Here is a 20330-nt window from a genome sequence, read left to right on the forward strand (position 1 = left end):
ATGCAATTTATTTTAATATTTCATTCGTTTATATCGTCTAAAATAACTTCACATTCAATTTACATTGAAAACAGCTTCTGACACCAACACTGACTGTTTCCATATACAGTAAGACTTATTCATTGTTTTCGACTTATTCTTTAATGCAAATCTATTTTTGCTGCTAGTTTCACTAGTATGCACATCTTCAAAGCTTGGGGAACCTATGAGCAAAATCAGTTGATGTAGTGAGCTTGAGGACATTACGTTCTTTAACACTAAGTTGGTCTTTAAACATAATGTGACAGAAATATTTTTTCCCTTGAGTGACCCTAGTAGGGCACTCAAAAATATCTATAAAAGGTGTAATAATGAATTCACTGTTTATGAATCACTGTATATGAAAATTGTGTGTAAGGGAGTGTGTATTTAAGGCAACAATTGAACAGTGTTTCCACAGTGTCACTGTATTTCTCTTAAAATCACGACACAGCTTTAATTTCTAAACACAACCATGACCATCCCTGTTTCAGCTACTTGTGCATTGACCTGAGCAGGTGGAGGTTAAGTGTCCCTGTGTGTCTCCTCTGCACTTAAACCTACTCTTAAATATAGTGGCTGTTGCAAGAATCAACTGTCTCCTGTCAGGTACAGTTTAGTCACAGACCACTTTGCATACCGACAAAGAAGGGTGCAGCAGTTGTGGTCTCAGCCAAAGTTGTTGTTTTTGGGAACTTGACTGCAATAAAACAGCCTCAGAGAACAAAAGGCAGAAGGCATTATGTGCTAAATAGAGAGATGATATACCTCAAGACCTGCCTCCAATTAAAACATGTCATTAGAACGCTCTTGTTCTTCTTCTGCTTTCTGAAAACCACTACACTGTGCTAACTTGCCATGTGCAGTAAATACTTTCATCATTCATGTAATGGCACATAAACTCTCAATACATTTCACGTGTGTGAGACTGTGATGCTGCAGCTGTTAGCTGAGCAATTAAAAGAGCAATTAAAAGAAGATTTGATTGATTGATCTTATCATCAAATACTGCCTGTTACTGTCTGATGATTGAAATATCCAAAAGTTTCAAAATCCAATGGAACTGAAGATGTTTCATTGCTTTTTTCAGTCACAATCACTTGAATGATTGGCTAAAAGTCGTCTACATTTTACTCACTAAAATAACTTGAATGAATCTCCACGGACAGTCTGACTGAAGTCCGATCACATTAAAGATCTGCCTCACATCCTTTCACTTGGCATTTTCCACCAATAAACATCATTCGTTCAGTCATCACAGCATCTGATCTGTGCCTCACTGTGAGGTGAAGACTATCTGCTGTCTGTCCCGTCGCTGTTGCCTGCGCTCATCTGGATCAAACCAATCAGAGACGAGACAGTGCCCATCAGCCCAACCAGCCAGTTAGGGAATCGTCCCGCCCACAGGAAGCCCGGCGGCATCCAATGAATGGCATTACTGAGGTCAGCCATGCTGCCGAGGACAGAGAGAACCTCCCCTCGCATCTGTCTGCGGAGCTGAGAGCGACTGCAGGAGAAACACACGCTGGTTTATCAGGACATGTAGTTCTCCATTACAGAGCAATGTCTCACAGAACAAGAATCTCTCTTGAACCGCTAAGAAAACTGTAGACACAGCACCTGCTGCCACCTGCGTCCCTCTCGTGTCTCTTCAGCTTCTTCTTCAGTATCAGCAGAACTCGAAGTGATCTGAAGAGCAAAAGATTCCCATGACACTTCAACTGCAACTGACAGTGTTTTAAATGGTTAAGTTAACAGGTCACAAATATAAAGTTACATTTCTAAAAAAAAAGGCTCAGTAATTTCCTGAAGCTAGGCTGGGCACTGCCATTTTTAAGTGTAGTAATTGCTGTATCTATAGGGGACCATTTTCAGCTGTGGATTAATACACATTTGGTGCTTTATGAGTATTTACAGCAGCAGGGCAGCTACAGTGCCCATGTTCATAGTAAGGAAGGAACATGTCACGCAGTGCAACAGTTTGTCCCATCATTGTCTTTTTCATAATTTTTGGACAACAATGGAGCTCTGTTGCACAGAGGACAAAGATATATCAGGCTTTGTCTACACAGGAAATACCTGTTAGAAGGATCCAGCTGTTGCCTTCAGATAGATATAGAATTTATCCTAAAATTCAGTGTAGCAACTATGAATGAATTCCGTAAACATTTGAATCATCATGTGACATTTTTCACTTCGACACTCCATTAACTTTATGTCAGCCAATTCAGTCCCGTGATTTCAGCTGATCTCAGACCTGAGTATTCCCAGCAGCAGCGAGGTTCCCCACAGCACTGTGCAGAACAGCCACCACTTATCAGACTTCACTTTGATGAGCTCAGCGTCAGCAGCCCACGCAATGTGTTCGCAGGGGTAGTAGAGCTGGTCAGCCATGTTGGTCAGCACCGATATCCAGCGCACGCCTGCGTCCTCCTCCTGCGAAAGACAGGCAACATACATTGCTAACAAAATAATCAGTCTAAGAGGTGTTCAAATTCTGCTACCCAAGACAACAACTGGTGCCCATTTTGCTGAGAAGATGGACAGAGAACCCTTTTTATCAAGCTAATCCATCCCTCCCCGACTGAATACTGAATACTTGTCGTGTGGCTCACCTGAGCACCCGTCCCATAGCTGTGGGAGTAAGCCAGCATGGACAGATCATCAAACAGCCTCAGCACCGTCCGGCAGTGGCTGAGCTGAGCAGAAAACAGCAGCAGACTTTTCCCGAGCCGCTGGGATGAAACGTCTGTTTCCGCCTTCCGGGAAAGAACTCCTCCAACCAGCTGGGAGCCATAACAGACCGTCCTGATCTGAACAGACAAACAGAGGAGGAAAACACTGGTGGTGCGTTCAGTTTATCAAAGAGAAGACTTTTCTCTCAGGAACGTAGTAAAGCAATTTTTTTTTTTTGTATTTTGTGGAATAATTGTACCTATATTAAGGCTACCATAATTCTGCACAGTGTAGGGGGGTGTTCATTTGTTTGTATGTTAATAATAATTAAATACATCAATTCTGCAACATGTTACTATATTGCTAGTATTTTAGATATCTATCACTACTATGTATCATATCTAATAATGCACCCTTTTTGACTGGGTTATATGTTGTGACTAATAGCATTTAATAATGGTTTATAGATCATTTATAAGAAGTGAACTAGAACAGTTTGCGTGGCCAAGTTTGACAAAGTTCTTTATTAACAATCAAGTACCCGATGGATGGTAAAGTGAGAATTTTTCCTGTCATTTTCTTTATCAATTCATCATTTTCTCAGTTAACTGTTCAATAAAATAATCAGAAACGATTGAATGAGCACTATTTCCAAACACACCTTCCCAAAGACCGAAACATATTCAGTTCACCAGGATGTAACACAAGAAAAAGGAGCAGCTTGTAACAATTAAATAAGCCAGACCGTGTTTGGCATTTTGAATTTGAGAAACGACCAAAATAATTCATTTATTATCAAAGTAGATGATTAGTGATAGTGATTAATGGACTATTTGTCACACAGCCCATTAATACAGGAACAAGAAAACATCACATTTACTTCACTTATATCTAGTATTTACATTTCAGCTGCCCTCTCTCATGAGTCCCCACGTCTTATGGGTTTATAAGGTGCATCTGAACACTTCATTGATGGTTAACAGTGTAGATGTAGCCCCATGCAGCTGGCAGTAAACGCTGAACTGAGGCCATGCTGAAACTACACACACACTGAAGCTGGAACATAGAAACTACAGCAGTACTTACAACTTTATCTCTTCCTCTGTATGACTCCAGCAGTCGCACCAGAGACTCCACAGACTGCTGCATATCTGTCAGCTGCTCGGACACTCTCACAACAACACAAGTCTTTAGCTGGACTTTGAAACAGGAAGTCTCCCAGACTCAAGTAAACGATCACCGATTCAACGGAACTTCTTCTTCTTCTTCTTCTTCTTCTTCTTCTTCTTCTTCTTCTTCTTCTTCTTCTTCTTCTTCGTGGACTCGATGTACCGATGGCGCACTGCTGCCCTCCTCAGTGTGGCATCAGTGTTTCTACTTCAATAACACTGGCTGATGTTTTTCAACAAACACAGTAAAAGTATAATAGAGAATAATGCTTGCTGGCAGTCTAATTTATTTAGTCTACTATATTTAGTACAGTTTCTTTCTGCAGGTTGTGAAAAACTTTGATTTCCTTGCTCCAGTGTTTTTGTACCAGTATTTTGATTGTGTGAAACTGCCTTACAACATATGTATAAAATAGATTACACTTAGATATATTATATTCTATAGCCTTCTTATTCTTATATTTATTTTTAACCCTGGGCCATTCAACCTGACTGTGGCCGGACTCACCAGAATGCGACCTTGAGAACTCTCCTCCTTCTTCTGACCCAAAGGCCTTTGGGGAAAGAGGCACTTCTGTCTCCAAAGCCCAGCCGACAGAAGAGATGACCGAGTGCATTTAAGGGTCTGGTATGGACCAGACTATATGTGCTCTAATGACATGCATGAACATATGACACAGCTGTACATATTTTGTAACATGGAGAAATATATATATATAGATAGATAGATAGATAGATAGATAGATAGACAGATAGACAGATAGATAGATAGATATACTTTATTTATCCCAAGCTGGGAAATTGCAGTGCAACAACAGCATTACACACAGTGAAATAAGTGAAAATAAGATTATTGATGATATATTATTGAGACATGTTTTCTCCTTTTCTTACGAACGGAAAACTGACATCTTGTTATGCTAATTATGCTGTCAAAGACTTAATGAATTTAGCTTCAAAAGCCCAGCTGTACTTATTTCAGTTCTTGACTTATAGTGTTGTCGTGTTGTTAAGCTCACAGTGATTTTAATGCATTCCTAAGATATTCTGAATATATTTTCCTGATTAATTTCTTCTGCCTCATTTCCACAGGGCTCCATCATCAGCAGATATGTAGAGTTCACATTCCTCCTCCATTTTACTAAACATAACACTTCCAGGGATTAAGCACATTTCTTTAGTATTGAATAGAAAGAAGAGTTCATTAATTGGGACACAATTATCAGAAAAACAGTTTATTCATTTACATTATCTCAGAGGTCGAGCAAAACACAAAGCTACAGTAATAGTGTATTCATTTTCTATACAAGCAGTTTGACAAACAATGCAATGATGGAGATTTAGTTTGTTATTTTTAGCACAGGACATGTACAGTATATGTGTGTGTGTGTGTGTGTGTATCCGCCCATCGTTTTAGTTTGTGAGCCAAACAGCTGCTGTCTGTTACATCTCAGTTGTAACAGGAAGCCTGGCTGTGCAGTTTAACTAAAGGCAACAGTTGGAGTCAAATAAAGCAAAAATGTGTATCTGGGTGGAGTTATATAGTTTTATACAGCTTCAGTTTTCACCTTTTAATTTTCATATAGTTTGTTTCTTTTCTCTCTTTCTCTCTCTCTCAGTGTGTGTGTCTGGGTGTTTAGTTTGACATGTTTTAATAATCAGTGTGTGGAGAGTCGTTGTCGTAGATGTCTGAAATAAAAAAGAAACAAAAACAAAATTTTCTTAAAAAAATAGATCTGAATGTTACAGATTCCACTGCAAACGACAGTAGCACAGTTTGCACGGCATTTATTACAGAACATGAAGATGCAAAGATAACTCACCGCCTCCATAGTCAACATCGTCATAAATGTCTCCTTCCCTGCAAAGGTAGATAAGATGTCTATTGATATTTGTGTGCAAAAACTAGACCTGGAGCTTGCTAAAATGAAGTCAAAATTGAATTTTATATTTAAGCATGGATGAAATGGAAAGATGAGTACAGATCTGGTAAAAGCATATCATCATGCAGTGTAATATACAATATAGTATATGTGTGTACATAATATGTGCACGTAATATATATCACTAATTTAAAGTACACTATCAAAAACAACAGCTACAGCAAAACGCTGTTAAACAGTCATAGTCAAAGATGAGCTGTTACCATACAAATAAAATGTATTTACAGAAAGTCAACTCATCACTATTTGTTTATCGTATAATGAAACTAAATTAAAGTAATGCTCATGATGAAACATTTATAAACTGATGAAGATTCACTTACATTGGAAGTAGAAGAGATCTGGACACATAACCATCTGTGAGAGGTGGGACAAGAGAGACCTCTATGTAAAACAGTCACTCTGAATTTGTAAAATAAAAAAAACATTTCCCTTGATTTGGTTACCATCTAACAAACACGACTCACTGTAAACCCTTCATGCTGGACAAGAAGTCATTTTTAGAAGCATCCTGCTGCAGCAGATGGCGATCGCGGTTGTGTTGCATTGAATAGCAATACATGTTTGTTCTCAAAATATATTTCTACATAATTTCAACAAAGTATTAGTCATGGCATGATCAGGAGGTGAGGCTGGTGGATTTTCAAATATCTAGTACAGCCACAAAGTGCATGCTTCTGATTCAAGGGTAGGAAAGAACAACAACAACAACAAAAAGGCCCACTGCTAGTCCAAAAGTTATGATTAAAAACTAGACAAGTGCAAATTAATTACACACCAGTCTTCCTCAAAATCAATAATCACACAAAGAGACAAGTTGATACTGTTAACACATTTATATTATTATAATGCTGAAGACAACCAGCTGACTTTAAAGGAAGAAGACTCTGCCCAAGTCTCAATGCCTTCATTTCTAACTTGATCGAAGTTTAGATTAGATTAGATCTGTGACAAATTCTGTCAGAGCTGCCACCGTGTCTCCTGCACAACTAAGTGGTTGTGCTGTGAAAATGTTCACTGGCTCAAACTGAAGTCGGTAAGTGAGATCCAAGATGTCTGAAAATACCTGAGAGCACCAGATGAGGCAAAGAGACACGTCAGCCGGCAGAGCTGCTACGTGGGACTGGACAGACCTGAGAGCGCTCGAGAGCGGTCCACATGAGAAACTAAAGTTAACTTCTGTGATGAAATGTAGTTAGTGTGAATCACACTACTTCCTTTTAACAAAGTTCTTTGCTATAATAATTCAATATCCCTCAAGGCAAACCATGCCACAGCTGTCAGTGTTTTGCTTATTTACGCTCTGACAGGCCAACCCACTGAGTAAACCTTATACCGTTACACCAGTCAACTCTTACTCTTATCGTAAAGCCACCTCCTCTGCAAGCTGCTCATGTGTCAAGTGCTGCAGATTAAAATGAACTACAGTCAAAGAGGGAAGGGCAGTGTTTACATACATCTTCCAAACCGGTTGCGACACAGAGCTTTTTTGCTGTTGGTGAACTGGATGACGTCCAGGATGTCTCCCTGAGCCACGGGCAGATCCTTCCCTCCTGGCTTCTTTATGATGCTGTTAGGATTCACCATCATGGTGTGCAGCACCTTGAGAGGCCCCTCATACTGGGAAAACACAGTAACAGTGACCCACTTGCATCAGATTTCAGTATTTATATGTAGTTTATATTATAAGCATGAAGTGGAAAATAATGCTTCTCCTCATTGTGGGGTGTATGTGAAATTCCTCAGGGACCCATCCTGCTCTTGTCTTTCTATTCGTTTCTCTCTTTGGACAAACAATCCAGGTAGATATAATAAACATTCAAAATAAAGATCTCTTTTCACTGCTATGCTGATGACACTCTGCTTTAGCTACCACTAAAAGCAAATAATCTGGTGTAAAACTGTGAAAACAGTTTACCTTAAACTTTTTTCTTAGGTCCTTCTCCATTTTGGGATCTATGCTGAAAGAGGTGATGATTCAAAAGTTAATGAAACAGCGTACGTACGTTTTCACAGATTTTCTCCCACAGACGAATAAAAAAAAAAAAAACTTACTAGATCGACATAAATAAAGCTTTACGTTACATTGATGGATTGATGGTAGAGCTCCACTGACTTGTTAATCTCAAGATCTAATTTCCTGTTCCCTTTCAGGGAAGCAGATGCGATAGATACCTGATTTCAGGCGGTGGTGGGGGGAAATCCTCAGTCAGTGGTTGAACATCATCATAGTCATCTGAGGAGAAAAAAATACAGTACAGTAAAACCAAAACTAAAACGATCGTGTCTTCTCATAAATAGGTAGCAATCACTAACATACCTTTTGAAACAAACAAAAACTTTTCAAAACATTTAGAAATAAAAAAGAAGGAGAAAATAAAGCACAACTAACTAATGTTCTGCAGTATGAGCTAGCCAGGTCGATTACTAAAATCAGGTTGGTCCTCTTTGTTATTCTTCAAGTTGTCCTACTGAACTTTAATGAGCTATGAGTTTGAGCAATGAGTTAAATTAAAAAACGATGAGATTTTCCCTATTGTCTGTCACTGTTTACGTGTGGTGTATTGTCACTTACCGTCATCTTCAAGCATGCTGCAGATTAGAGGAAACACAACATGTTAGTTGGAACAGACGTAGGAGAAACTGTGAAGGCATTGCAACCAACCAAGTTGGTGAGTCGACAGGTGGAATAACAGAGAAGCTAATCACTTGTTAAAAAACATGCTAAAAATTACTTAAAAACCCTCTGTAAGGTTCAAGGGCATTAAAACATTTTTCTTACAATATCGCAAGAAAAAAAAAAACAGGGGATTAACATGATCCACTCTACCTGTCTCTGTGATTGGACTGCACATTTATCATCTGTGGGGGGTCTGGAGGTGGTGGAGGCAACGGTGATAAGTCTATTTTTCTGTTCTGGAGCAACTTGCGCTTCACTGCCTCATAGTCAACATCCACACATGTGTTACTGATGTATCCATCTGCAAGTTAACACAACATCAAGGTGATGTACTCTGACTTTATTGTGACAATTCAGTGTGTGAGTCAACGCAAACCCATCTAATGCACAGAATGATAATCAGGGACGCTGGTATAAATGGGCTAACAGGGCTAAGCCCTCCCAAGTTAGCACACAAAAGATGAGAAAATTATTTTTTAAATAACTTACAACCGATTGTTTAGAATTTAGGTGAAACCAAAGGTAGCAACAGCACCAATAAGTCAAAAGAAAAACATAGAATTTCTCTAAATGGGCTTATTTTTTACAGCCCCAGCACGTACAGCCCGCTTTCATTCATTTCATTCTTGTAAGTGATTGACAGGTGTCATGTCACAATTTACTGATCATTTGGGCTAACTTCAGTCAGCCCACAGTCCTCTGACTTTTGACCAACAGCAGGGAGTTAACGCAGTGGGGCTGCTATCTGTGCCAGGGTTGGGAAGGAGGGAGAAAAAGTTCAGCTATGGTGGGCGTTGGCATGAACAAGGTGGATTATTTGCTTTCTTGTCCATTTTCCTCAATGTCTTTGGAGGAAAAGCTGGAAGTTAAGAGACTGGCATCACATTGGCCAAACAATGTGAAGAGAAATTGAAAGGTGAGCTGATTGTGATGTACAGTAACGCGGAGTTCGGGGGTTAAAGTCCGCTTTGTCACTTTTGAAGATGCTGACGGAGAACAACCTTCAGAGCACTTTTTCTGAGACTCTAAAATTAACACAAATAGCCATCACAACTGTGATGACATTGGCAGAGTCAGAGAGGTGTTTCAGTACGCTCAAGAGAATTAAATTGTTTCTCAGAAAGTACGATGGGGCAGGACAGATTGAATGCACTTGTCATGCTGTCTATCGAGAGGGACTTCATCCACAAGTTACCAGACATGGTGATTAACATTTTCGGCATCCCAGAAAGGCCGTGTGTGTGAGCTTCTTTTCAAATAAAGTAGGCCCATGTAGACCTGCTAAAGGGCTGTGACACGTTGTTGCTGAGGTTATCTGTTGTACTGAAGGCGTTTTTGGCACTACATGTCGACAAACAGCTGTAATAAAACAGCTGCAGCAGGATATCTGTGGGCAGTCGGTGCAGTTGGAACACGTTTTGTAGCGTGCATCTGTGTGTGTGTGTGCGTGTGTGTGTGTGTGTGTGTGTGTGTGAGAGAGAGAGAGAGAGAGAGAAAGAGAGGGTGTGTGAGAGAGAGAGGGTGTAGAGAGAATGTGTGTGCGAGAGAGAGAGAGAGAGACTGTTGATGTAGAGCACTAAAAAAGTATAGTGTACCTGTAATTGATGTAACTGTGTGTATCATAGGTGATGTTGCTTTTGCAGCCATGTTAACTATTTTAGCAGTATTATGCATTTGATAGCCCACCCACCATATTTCATCACCAGCCACCACTGATGATAATCAATATTATCACATTATGGATATGAACCCACTGAAAATAATTTTCATGTTTAGATATTGATGTCATATTGATTGTCATTTTGTATGTCTCAGTAGATGGAAAATTAAACAGCCGTGAAATGAAAGCATATAATATCTATTCATATGTACATTATACATTTATAGCGTTAGCATGTGAAGCACCGGTTTCTGAGTTGCACTTGACAGTATTACCACTGTCACATATAAATCAATGTGGGGGTGAATTATATTTAACTTGAAGTAACCATAGTAGCAATACTTTCATTCTGCATTGCCAGTCAGCTCACTGGAGAAACCAATATAACCATGAACTGAAGGGACCTAAATCAAACTTGAAAAGTGTCTCAATACTTTATACAGCCTCACTTTCTCAGTGGAGAAAATGCTACTCTGCTTTGCTTTATGGCTTTCTTCATCATCTTCTGCCTGTCCATTAGTTTCTAGTATTGGGACATCTTGTCCCCCTAGATTGCTTACACATTTTACATTAATTAAATATTAATCAAACACTTGAGGAAGTGCAATATAACACTGGGAGGCTGATTTTTTGTTTCACAGATAGAGTTGTGTATCATCTGCATATTGTGATAGACAATATCTTGATTTAAAATAACCACAGTCCCTTCACCAAACAAGAATCAGAAAAATGTCTTCAGTCTGAAGCTTTAAACTCAAATTGGTCCTCATAAGTACAAAACACACACACACACACACAAGCACACACACACACACACAAACACACACACCTTGCTTGCCAAGGCACATTAATCGCACAATTGAGGCAAAGCCAAGGAAAAATTCTAATCTACATGATGATTACCCTATGAATACCGCGTGCACACAAACACACACACACACACACACACACACACACACACACACACAGAGACTGCTGCTGGACATTTCCAGAAAAGTGGGAGGAGTGCTAGTCTGGAATCCCCCAACTCACTTTTAAAATATTGATATCTCAATTTAAGAAAGACAGACACAATCATAACAACAACCAAGACTGTAGACAGATAACTTTTAGTTGTCTAGCCTTCATATCAACTAAGGTCATTGGTTGATGGGAAAGTGAGTTTGCTGGAAGTGCTGCTTTATGCTTAGCTCAGAGGTTGAACTTAATAGCACTGAGGACAATTCAAAACTGGAAAGTTTTCTATGCACGCTTCATGAAATTCAAAGTGAAACTCACAGCTTCCAGTCAGAGAACGAGCCAACCATTTGCCTTCTGGGTTATTCTTCACTCGGAGGATCTCCACACTCTCGCCCTGTTGTACACCGAGGTCCAGTTTTCCTCCCCCATACCAGTCATGTCGGACTCTGGCTGTATGAAGAACCTCCGCCTCCCCTTGCAACTACAGAGGGACAGAAATGAAGTGGTGAAAGTTAACCATTATCAGAAAAGAACAGGATTTGAATGAGGATGAACTGGGCAACAAACCTCATTATTTTTGGATGCAAGCTAAGATGCAAAGTTGAGTTTAAAAAAGGTTTGAACTACAACTAAAATACAATACGACTCTTTATCACAACATTCATGAAGTTAGGAGGTCAGCAGGTTAGCTCACTACTGCAGCTAACCCTGATAACTAAAAGAAGTTTGACTAGATTATTTATTGTCCAGTCAGTACAATATTCTTACTTTTTGCCTTTTAGCTTGTTTGAAGTCAGAAAACATCCAATCTGCTGATAGCACTCCTGTTTTTTCGTGGTTCTTTTTCTTGGAGGACAAATGTTTTTGGTTCCTTACCTGAAAGTTCTTCCTCAACTCATTTTCTTTTTTCTGACGCTCCATCTGATCTCTCTTCTCCTGCTCCTGTTTCCTCTTTGCTTCTTTTTTGTTTTTCTTCTCAGCGTTTACCCGGTTTACCTCCACCTGGTCCCTATAAAGCCGCATTTAAAATGAGTTTGGACTTTCAGACAGTTGTTCACATCAAAGCCTAAAACTACAACATGAATAACAAGCTTCTACAAGGATCTGCAGCCACGCTAATGACTCTGCTGTGTTTTGAGCTAAATGCTAATGTCAGTATGCAAACATACTGACGATGCTCCTGTAACATCCTGATGTTTAGCAGGTATTATATTTACCATGTTAGACATAGTAGTTAGCTAACTTAGCTTGCTAGCATGAGCTAATTGGAACTGAAGTCAAAGTACAGCAGAGGCGATGAAGACCAAGAGTGTCAGCACTGACTGAAGTCCTCATCATTGCTTCAGATAGCCTCCACGGTTGCTCGGTGTATTGGGTCCCTTTCTCCAGCTGTGCAGTCAAATCTTAGAAATCTTGGTGTTATATTCGATCAGACTATGCACTGCAGTCAACATATCAACTCATTGACCCGTACATGTTTATTCCATTTAAGAAACATTGCCAAACTCAGGTCTGCTGCGTCAAACCTTGAAGTACTGATGATCATTCTTGCTTTTACATCATCCCAGCAAGACTGCTTTAATTCCCTTTTCACCTGTCTCAGCAAGTCATTTCTGGACCTTCTACAATGAATGCTGCTGCAAGGCTGTTGACCAGGTCCAGCAGGACGACTCACATAACACCCACTTGATGTTCTTCCTTAAGAAAATCTCTGTAAATCTCTGCCCTGTTCCGTCCTTATATCACCAGTGAGTCATTTAGGTCTTTGGATCAGAGCTGACTGGTCGTCCCTCGGGCTCAAGCAAAAGCAAAAGGTGATAGTGGCTTTGAGGTGCTGGCTCCAACACCGTGGAACACTTTTCCTGCAGACTTACATTCAGCAGTCTCTGTTGGCGCCTTTAAAAAGCAGCTAAAGACTCATTTATTCAAAGTGAGTTTGAATAACTTCACATTTTTATTTTGTTATATATTTCTCACAGTTGTCCCATTACTTTGATTCTTTGGGAAACTGGTTTATGTTTGCAGTTAACTAAGAAATCAACGAATTACACATGCACGCCCACAGCACTTCACAGTAATCTGTTGAACCAACTGCAGGATCCTACAAACATCTTTCACTTTTTCAACCCACATTTTAACAGCCCCCCCCCCCCAGTGTTTTGTCACTATATCCTGCTTCAACAGGAAACATGTAGATTCACAAGCACAACTTATAGCCGAAAAGAAATGCAATCGCACATTTTTTTGTGTTGCTTCACACGAACATTTTGTCCAGTCACACAGTAACTACACTCTGTCAAGATGCAGATTCTTTATATCTTTAAATCTAAACAAGCAAGCATGATCAGTTAAAGATCATTTGAAGAACTTTGTGTTAAATGCAAAAAAACAAAACAGAACAAAAAAGTAGCTGCTTCAGTGGCGCTAGCAGTACATGTGTAAAAATAACAATGGCACCAACATAAGTAATAGAAACAGCTGCTAGAAACATGCGGCTGCAGCCACTTCTACTTTTAGCAAATACAGTGCTTAACACAAACAGACACAATGGTCTAATGGTGAAGGCAGAAAGTTTGTACTTACTCATCAATAGACTCATACACATCTTCGTCATCCTACAAGAGAAAATGCTTTATTTGCACTTTTAAATAACAAAGGAAAACCTGGAGGAGAGCCCTCTGACTCAGGAAGGATTTGATGACAGGGGAACGACATCCATTGTAAGAAAATCAAATGATCAAGGAATCAAAGAAGAGATTTGAATGTAAAATTAGTGTCTGCTCCACTGAAAATGAGCTTAGTTCTCCCACCAATATGAAATATGAACAAGTATAAACTGGAATTAAACCTCATTCTAATTTTGGTGTCTAGTTTTAGGGAAGCGTGCAGTACGTTCTCACAGGAGAAGCCACCTGGTTTTTGAACTTTTAAAATAGATGTCAGTCTTACTTTACAGTAAGCTAAATTTCAGTCTCAGTTTTCTGTCCTTACCCCATCCATACACTGTGAACTGTTGTCACTCCAGGACTCTGTGAAGTCACACAATATAGAGACACGAAAACAATGACTTACATTTGATAAAGTGGCACATTCTCTGGCAAAAAGCTTGATAATAATAATACTACTACTACTACTACTACTAATACTACTAATAATAATAATAATAATAATAATAATAATACAAGGAGATTATAAGGCATAATGATTTACTTAATTGCTTAAAATGTGTCAGAGGAACAAGAGCTTCAAGAACAAAAGGAGCTGCGCTGATGCATCAGGAAACAAGCTGCAATTGTTACCGTTCTTCTCAAAGCTTGCAATGTCATCATAGGTGTCCTGGTTATCCTCAATGTCTCTGCAATCAATAAGCAAACACAATGCTTGTTCATTAATCAGCAGTTATGATTTTTTCCTCATCTAGTTAGATTTACATTATCATTATAATTTTGAATTATAATTATAAATCAGACAATCTGAAAAGATCAATCCTGTCTCTGCATCATCTGGGCAGCATTACATTTATTTCGAAATATATTTACTGTTGGAAATTAGTTGTTAGTTAATTTTTAGGAGACAGGGTTTATTACGGCACTCCTTTAGTGGTTTTCACTCTGTCATGCTCACTGGTGCATTTTAATCTTTTTCTACGCTGTCTTCAAAATCATGGCAGTTGTAAAAATTCTGCTTTTGAATTCTTGAACCACAACTAGCAGACTGTCCATTTGGAGCACCAGAAACAAGTTGTAGCCACAACACACTCACTTATTGTCACCTTTTAATCGATATGATGAACAGTTGCAAATTTACATCATCATTCATTTGGAGCTGTGTTCCTGCGGCCTGGTGAAGACCAGTGTTTACTGTCTTCTAGATCTGTTTTTGCTCTCTACCACTACTTGGTAGAGTGAGTGTCTGTATTGGCCTTCATTAGATAGGTGAAAGTAAAGTGTGTCAGGTGACTATATATATAGAAAGAGATGATGTGTAGTGAAAGTCTCTGGTCTCAAACCAGTAACATCACGGTTAAGTGACATATATCTTAGACCACTTGACACCTGTTGAATGCAAAAGTTTGCAAAATGTGCCCACAGACTTATTTGTACTATTTTTTAAAACTCTAAATTATTCTCTGACATGATTCATTCTCCTTAAAGTACATGACGTTTGTATGCTCGTCTCATGATAGTTGTTGCTGTTTAAAAAGTGTTTTCCCTGCCCGCCATCTTTACTGTGCATCATGACAACTGTGATGGAAAAGCGAATCTGATTCTGTCGTGGCCCTCTCAGCAGTTACATCACTGCAGGTACTGGAATAACGCCAGCATCATGTGAGATTAAATACTCACATGGAGGCGACTTGGCGCGGCAGACTGCTGGGTTTGTTGGAGCGTTGAGGCGGTTTTGGAGGATTGATGACTGCAGGTAAAGACATCTTTCTGCCTGCTGAGCCTGGGGAAGGTGCTGGGAGAACCAGAGAGAACGCCTTAATAAGCAGACATTTACTGCAAAATGAGGCAGATAACAAAGAACAAAGGAACGAAGAAATAGGCTGAAGCGCTCTGCTTTTTATTTTTATTTTTCTGTTTTATCCTACCATGCTTTACGACTGCAGTTTGCCACATTTCCTATTTGGTGCTCTGTCAGGAATATTTAGATTTGAAAATGTGTCCGTTTAATGGACTTAACTTTCCATCAAAGGTTTCAATTCTGAGATATAAAAAAAGATAGCGCAAGCAAACAATGGTAAAAAATGCAGCAGTGTTACTGATCTTTTTTTTAATTAAACAATAAGAATAGCATTTTACATGTACGACTGAAAAGAAAATGTAACATGCCTCACATATATGCCTGAAACTGAAGCAGCTACATGGAATTCAGCCATAGTTAATATAGTTACTAGTATATTATAGAAAGCTGTGCTAGAAAGCTGTGTTTTTTTTCTAAGGCACAAATGCTAGCAGGCAGGAAACAGACAAAAGTGTCCTTGTGCTCTATTTACTGATCACCCAAACCCAGCAGCCACTGTCATGATTTTGCCAGGTTAATTATTCTTAAACAGAATCAACCTTGACTGTCTGCTTTTCATCTGGGAAGGAGCAACCTTTTACAAACATTAAGCCAGAGAGATACACGCATCGAATTCTGGTTAGACATCTGGAACGTCTAGATTATCCTCATTTCTTAGCTGAGTCCGATAAATCTGTGAGTGAATAAGTCTGAGAGACTCACCGCCTTGCTTTCTTGGACCAGGAAGAACAGGTCTTTGGTTGAACCTCATAAAGGGCTCCAGGTTGACATGAGGAGGCCGTTTGGGTTTCAAAGGCAGAGGTCCTTCAGGGGGCAGGGGCCTTCTCAGTGGGGTCACATCTCCTGCGCTCCTCTGTCGAGGCTGCTGTCGGAGTGGTAGAGGGGTGGAGGTGGGACCTGGTGCAGGGGCCTGAACTGGAGCTGGAGCCGGCGCTGGTTTGGTGCCTGGAGGCCTCTGGTGCCTCAGCATTATGTTCTGTAGCATCTCGCCTGTCTGTTTGACCTTGGTGTCCACTGGCTGGATGGAGGTTCTGACTCCAGGATTGGGAGGCAGTCGAGGGTAGGAGACAGGTCTGGAGGGGATGGAGGCTGCCATTGGCTCTACCCTGGGGGACCTCATCAGACCCTGGCCAGCCATCAGAGGAGGAGGAACCGTAGGAGACAGCCTGTGATTGGCCAAATCGCTCTCTGTCACTGGCAGGATTGCCCTCCCAAACCCGGGTCGTGGAGATTTCGGGGAGCCGCTGTCTCGGCTGCTGGTGTCCGAGGTGCTGGACTTGCTGTTAAACTTGGCCCTCAGAGCCTTGACATCCACGCTCTCCCCCTAACAACAACACAGAGGAACAAACTCAACTGCAGCAGCTCTGTTTCTAAGCAGGAAGTTAGCAGCACAGCAAGGCATGCCCCCTACGCACACAATCACACAGGAGTGAGAATGCACCGTGCAGCAACTCCGTTTCCTGGTTGTTTTGATCTTTACAGGAGCAGTCAAGTCTCCTTCAACTCTGTGCTGCAGACAAAACTTGTGCAGCCTGAACAGTAACATACTGTCTCAGATACTGTGATCATTAGTGTATAAACAAATTAAATTATCACTAATGATAGATTAAAATCGTATTACTGTTCAAACAGGTAGTTAAAATTACACTATTTACGTGGAAACAACAGTAGGATGACAATAACTCAAGGTATCTGCTGGTACCAGCGGACCAAATCTCTTTCTCCAAATTTTAAATCTGTCCTCCTCACTGGTGTTGGGATCATTTTTATGTAAAGTAACATGAGGTCAGAGATTGCTGTGGCAAACACTGCAGCCCACAGTGGCAAATTAAAGGCACTAATTGATAATTCACTCAGTGTAGTCTCTTTAATGAAGAGAATTCCTTTTAAGGCTCAGCTGATACTTCTTCAAATGGACAGTTGTTGAAACTGCATTTCACAGAGGTTAACATATAGAACAGTATGATGCTGGACCAAGCAGTTTTCAACAGGTTTCAAGCAGTTAAGGGGGGTCCTGAGATTTCATGAGTTACACCTCTAGAGGTTTTTCGATGTGTGAAGAGGTTTGTTTCATCTTTTGTATTTTAGTCATGTGGTCACAATGACAATAACATGCATGTTTTGCATCCAGGTCTTTATTGGTATCCAATTTTTACTTCAATGTTTTTCTTTTTTCTGTTTTGTTCCAGTTTTGTTTCTTTTTTCTGTGTTTGTTATATTTTATGGTACTGTACTTAACTTTTGCTTTTTGAACTCATCTGCTTTCAGCTGGTGATCGAAAGTCTCTTCATTTTTGGTTAATCTGGAGGACTAGAAGTCATTTCCTGTGTGACTTCTCACACACTGAACTGCATGTGCTCAGCTTTGCTGCTGAGTGGAACTCAAGACCAGTGTATTTACACTCAGCGGCCACCGTATTAGGCAATAAAATCAATCCAATACATCAGCCACAAATTCTGCTTTTACAAAGATAAGTTGCAGTTTGCAGTGGTGTCAAAGTAAACGTATATTTGATGTAGCACCTTTCTGACATCAACACTAACAATACCTATTACTGAACATTATAACCTTCCTGAAAATAGAATATGTGGCAAATCTATTGTACTGGACTTCATTAACTTGTATTTGTTCCTAATGAAGTGGCCAGGGAGTGTAAATCTGTTAAACGGATTAAAAGTCGAAGCAGAAAGCAATCCTCTCATTAGCGTCGACATGAGTGTCAGTCATGTTGTCAGGGTCGAAGCTCTCAGTTTTTCTCTGTGACATTATTTTGGGTTTGAATGTTGTCGCCTGCACAAATGAAACAAACAAAAGGAGGGAAGTGTTCAGATGAGTTTAATTAGAGCTACGGTAGCCCACAGGCAGAAATAGTTTCTCATATCATTGGTTGTCTTCAATAGGCGGAGTCAGAAAATTGTTTAAATAGAGCAGTGCTTAGTTAATGATCAGCAAGGAGGGAAACATTGCGGAAATAAAAGCAAATTCTGTCATGAATGAGTACGCCTTGATATCTGTTATGTGGACAAAATGAAAATGTGATGAAAATAAAAGAATCACACCATCTATTGTTCAAACAACTAAAGTAGCGACAGAGGGTGTGAAGGAGAGCAGGAAGTGCTCACAACCACACACCTCTCTACCTCAGCCAGCATCCTGCGGCCGTTACCATGGAGGCGCCCTCCGCTGGAACTCCTGCACCAATAAGGTGCAAGTTCTGCTCAGCCGTCTCTCTCGTTACAAGGAACAAAGGAAACAGACAAGAACCTTTTCTGTGCACCACAAAACATACGCACACAGGCTTCCACTTTCAGTCAGCAAAAAGACAGCGTGTGTGTGCATCGATATGTGTGTGTGTGTAAGTGTGTGTGTGTGTGTAGCTCCTTTGGCGCCGACAAGTGATCACAGGTGTTTTAAAAGGTCTTGCCACAGACTGGAGCTGTGCAGCTGCAGTGCACAACAATGTACAACTAAATGACAAAATGATGACCATTACATAAAACATGATTTGATTACAGTCGGAACTCATATTTGACTTGTTCTTTACATTATTTTCTGCTGCCTGAAAAAAAAAACAGAATTTTCTGGTATATTGATGACCACTATTGATGTGTTCTGTTGATATCAAAACCAAGACAACATTTAGACTGTCTTACTATCAGCTTGTTAGTAATTTGTGAAGTATTTTGAATTGGACTGTTAGAAAGGGGCTACGCAAATAAAGTCTGATTAAATATATTCAGGTAAACTCATCTTTCATCACATAATAGGCTATAGCCAGTCTCTGCTCCAGAAAACAGATTGTTCATGTAGCTGATGAATATATCATATTGTGTCATTCTAATTTATTGCAATTGCTGATGACATTACAATAATTCAAATCTGGTTTGAGTTGAGTATTGATGATCTAGTCTTTGAACTCACTACTGTGGAAAAAAACCTGGAGCAGACACAGGATCCTTTACAATTTAAAGACCAAATATAAACCATCTTTGACTTTTTTCCATTTAAAAATGATTACAATACATGCAATTCAACTGAAATTAGTAAGTCAGAGCGGCAAGTGAAAGTAAAGAACTGCTGATTATACTGTGAATCATTAACCAGTGATAGCTGTGCACTATAAAGCTTTCTTTCATTAGCGGCAGCATGAGCATTTTGTTTTTCCAAATCCAACTTCCCATTTTAATGTAAATAATATGTTAATACTGAAGGGAACAACTGCAGCTGAACACATCAGCATTTCACTGCATTTAACAGAGAGATCTGCAGATCACTCATGTGCAGGACTTTAAAACAAGCTGAAAGTTCCCAAAAGGTGATTCAGTGAGTGCTTAGATATATGACAGAGGTTTTACCCGCAGTAGTGTAACAATAACATCTACTGATGTTGATGGTCTTTCAGTCAAGTTATTCATAGATACCTTGGTGGTGAGGAGGAAATGGCCAGGACTAAACAGCCAACACATTGAGAGAAGTGTGAGAGGTGCTGTGGAGGAGTCCTTTATCACTCCACTGATTTTATTTTCAAAAAAACCTTTCTAAATAAGATTAGAAAAACAATTTTCTTACCATATTTGCCTTTAGTGGTGGTTTAGTGGTGGATAAAGTGCTCCATACCCAGCAGTAAATCCAGGCTGATGCTACTGTACAGGCAGCTACATGACACTAAACTTAGTGCAAATGAGGAAATGCTCAGT

General features: G+C 39.8%; 2 protein-coding genes across 2 annotated transcripts; both read right to left on the reverse strand.

Moving 5' to 3' along the window:
- Positions 1 to 8: 8 nt before the first annotated feature.
- On the reverse strand, positions 9 to 3888 carry pex11g (peroxisomal biogenesis factor 11 gamma). Its single transcript, XM_041935169.1, has 5 exons — positions 3781 to 3888; positions 2634 to 2831; positions 2276 to 2454; positions 1639 to 1707; positions 9 to 1525 (listed from the first exon to the last, which is right to left on the reverse strand). The coding sequence occupies exons 1-5, from the start codon at positions 3841 to 3843 to the stop codon at positions 1312 to 1314; spliced, it is 723 nt and encodes a 240-aa protein (XP_041791103.1). The 5' UTR covers positions 3844 to 3888; the 3' UTR covers positions 9 to 1311.
- An 816-nt stretch (positions 3889 to 4704) lies between these two features.
- si:ch73-40i7.2 (FYN-binding protein 1) lies at positions 4705 to 20314 on the reverse strand. The gene is made up of 16 exons (XM_041935941.1): positions 20203 to 20314; positions 16336 to 16957; positions 15453 to 15567; positions 14406 to 14461; positions 14098 to 14135; positions 13690 to 13721; positions 11983 to 12115; positions 11425 to 11587; positions 8637 to 8787; positions 8382 to 8398; positions 7982 to 8042; positions 7725 to 7767; positions 7264 to 7426; positions 6130 to 6163; positions 5687 to 5724; positions 4705 to 5552 (listed from the first exon to the last, which is right to left on the reverse strand). The coding sequence occupies exons 1-16, from the start codon at positions 20203 to 20205 to the stop codon at positions 5515 to 5517; spliced, it is 1707 nt and encodes a 568-aa protein (XP_041791875.1). The 5' UTR covers positions 20206 to 20314; the 3' UTR covers positions 4705 to 5514.
- Between the last annotated feature and the right edge of the window lie 16 nt (positions 20315 to 20330).

The sequence above is a fragment of the Chelmon rostratus genome, chromosome 4 (assembly GCF_017976325.1).
Source record: "Chelmon rostratus isolate fCheRos1 chromosome 4, fCheRos1.pri, whole genome shotgun sequence".
Classification (NCBI taxonomy): Eukaryota; Metazoa; Chordata; class Actinopteri; order Chaetodontiformes; family Chaetodontidae; genus Chelmon; species Chelmon rostratus.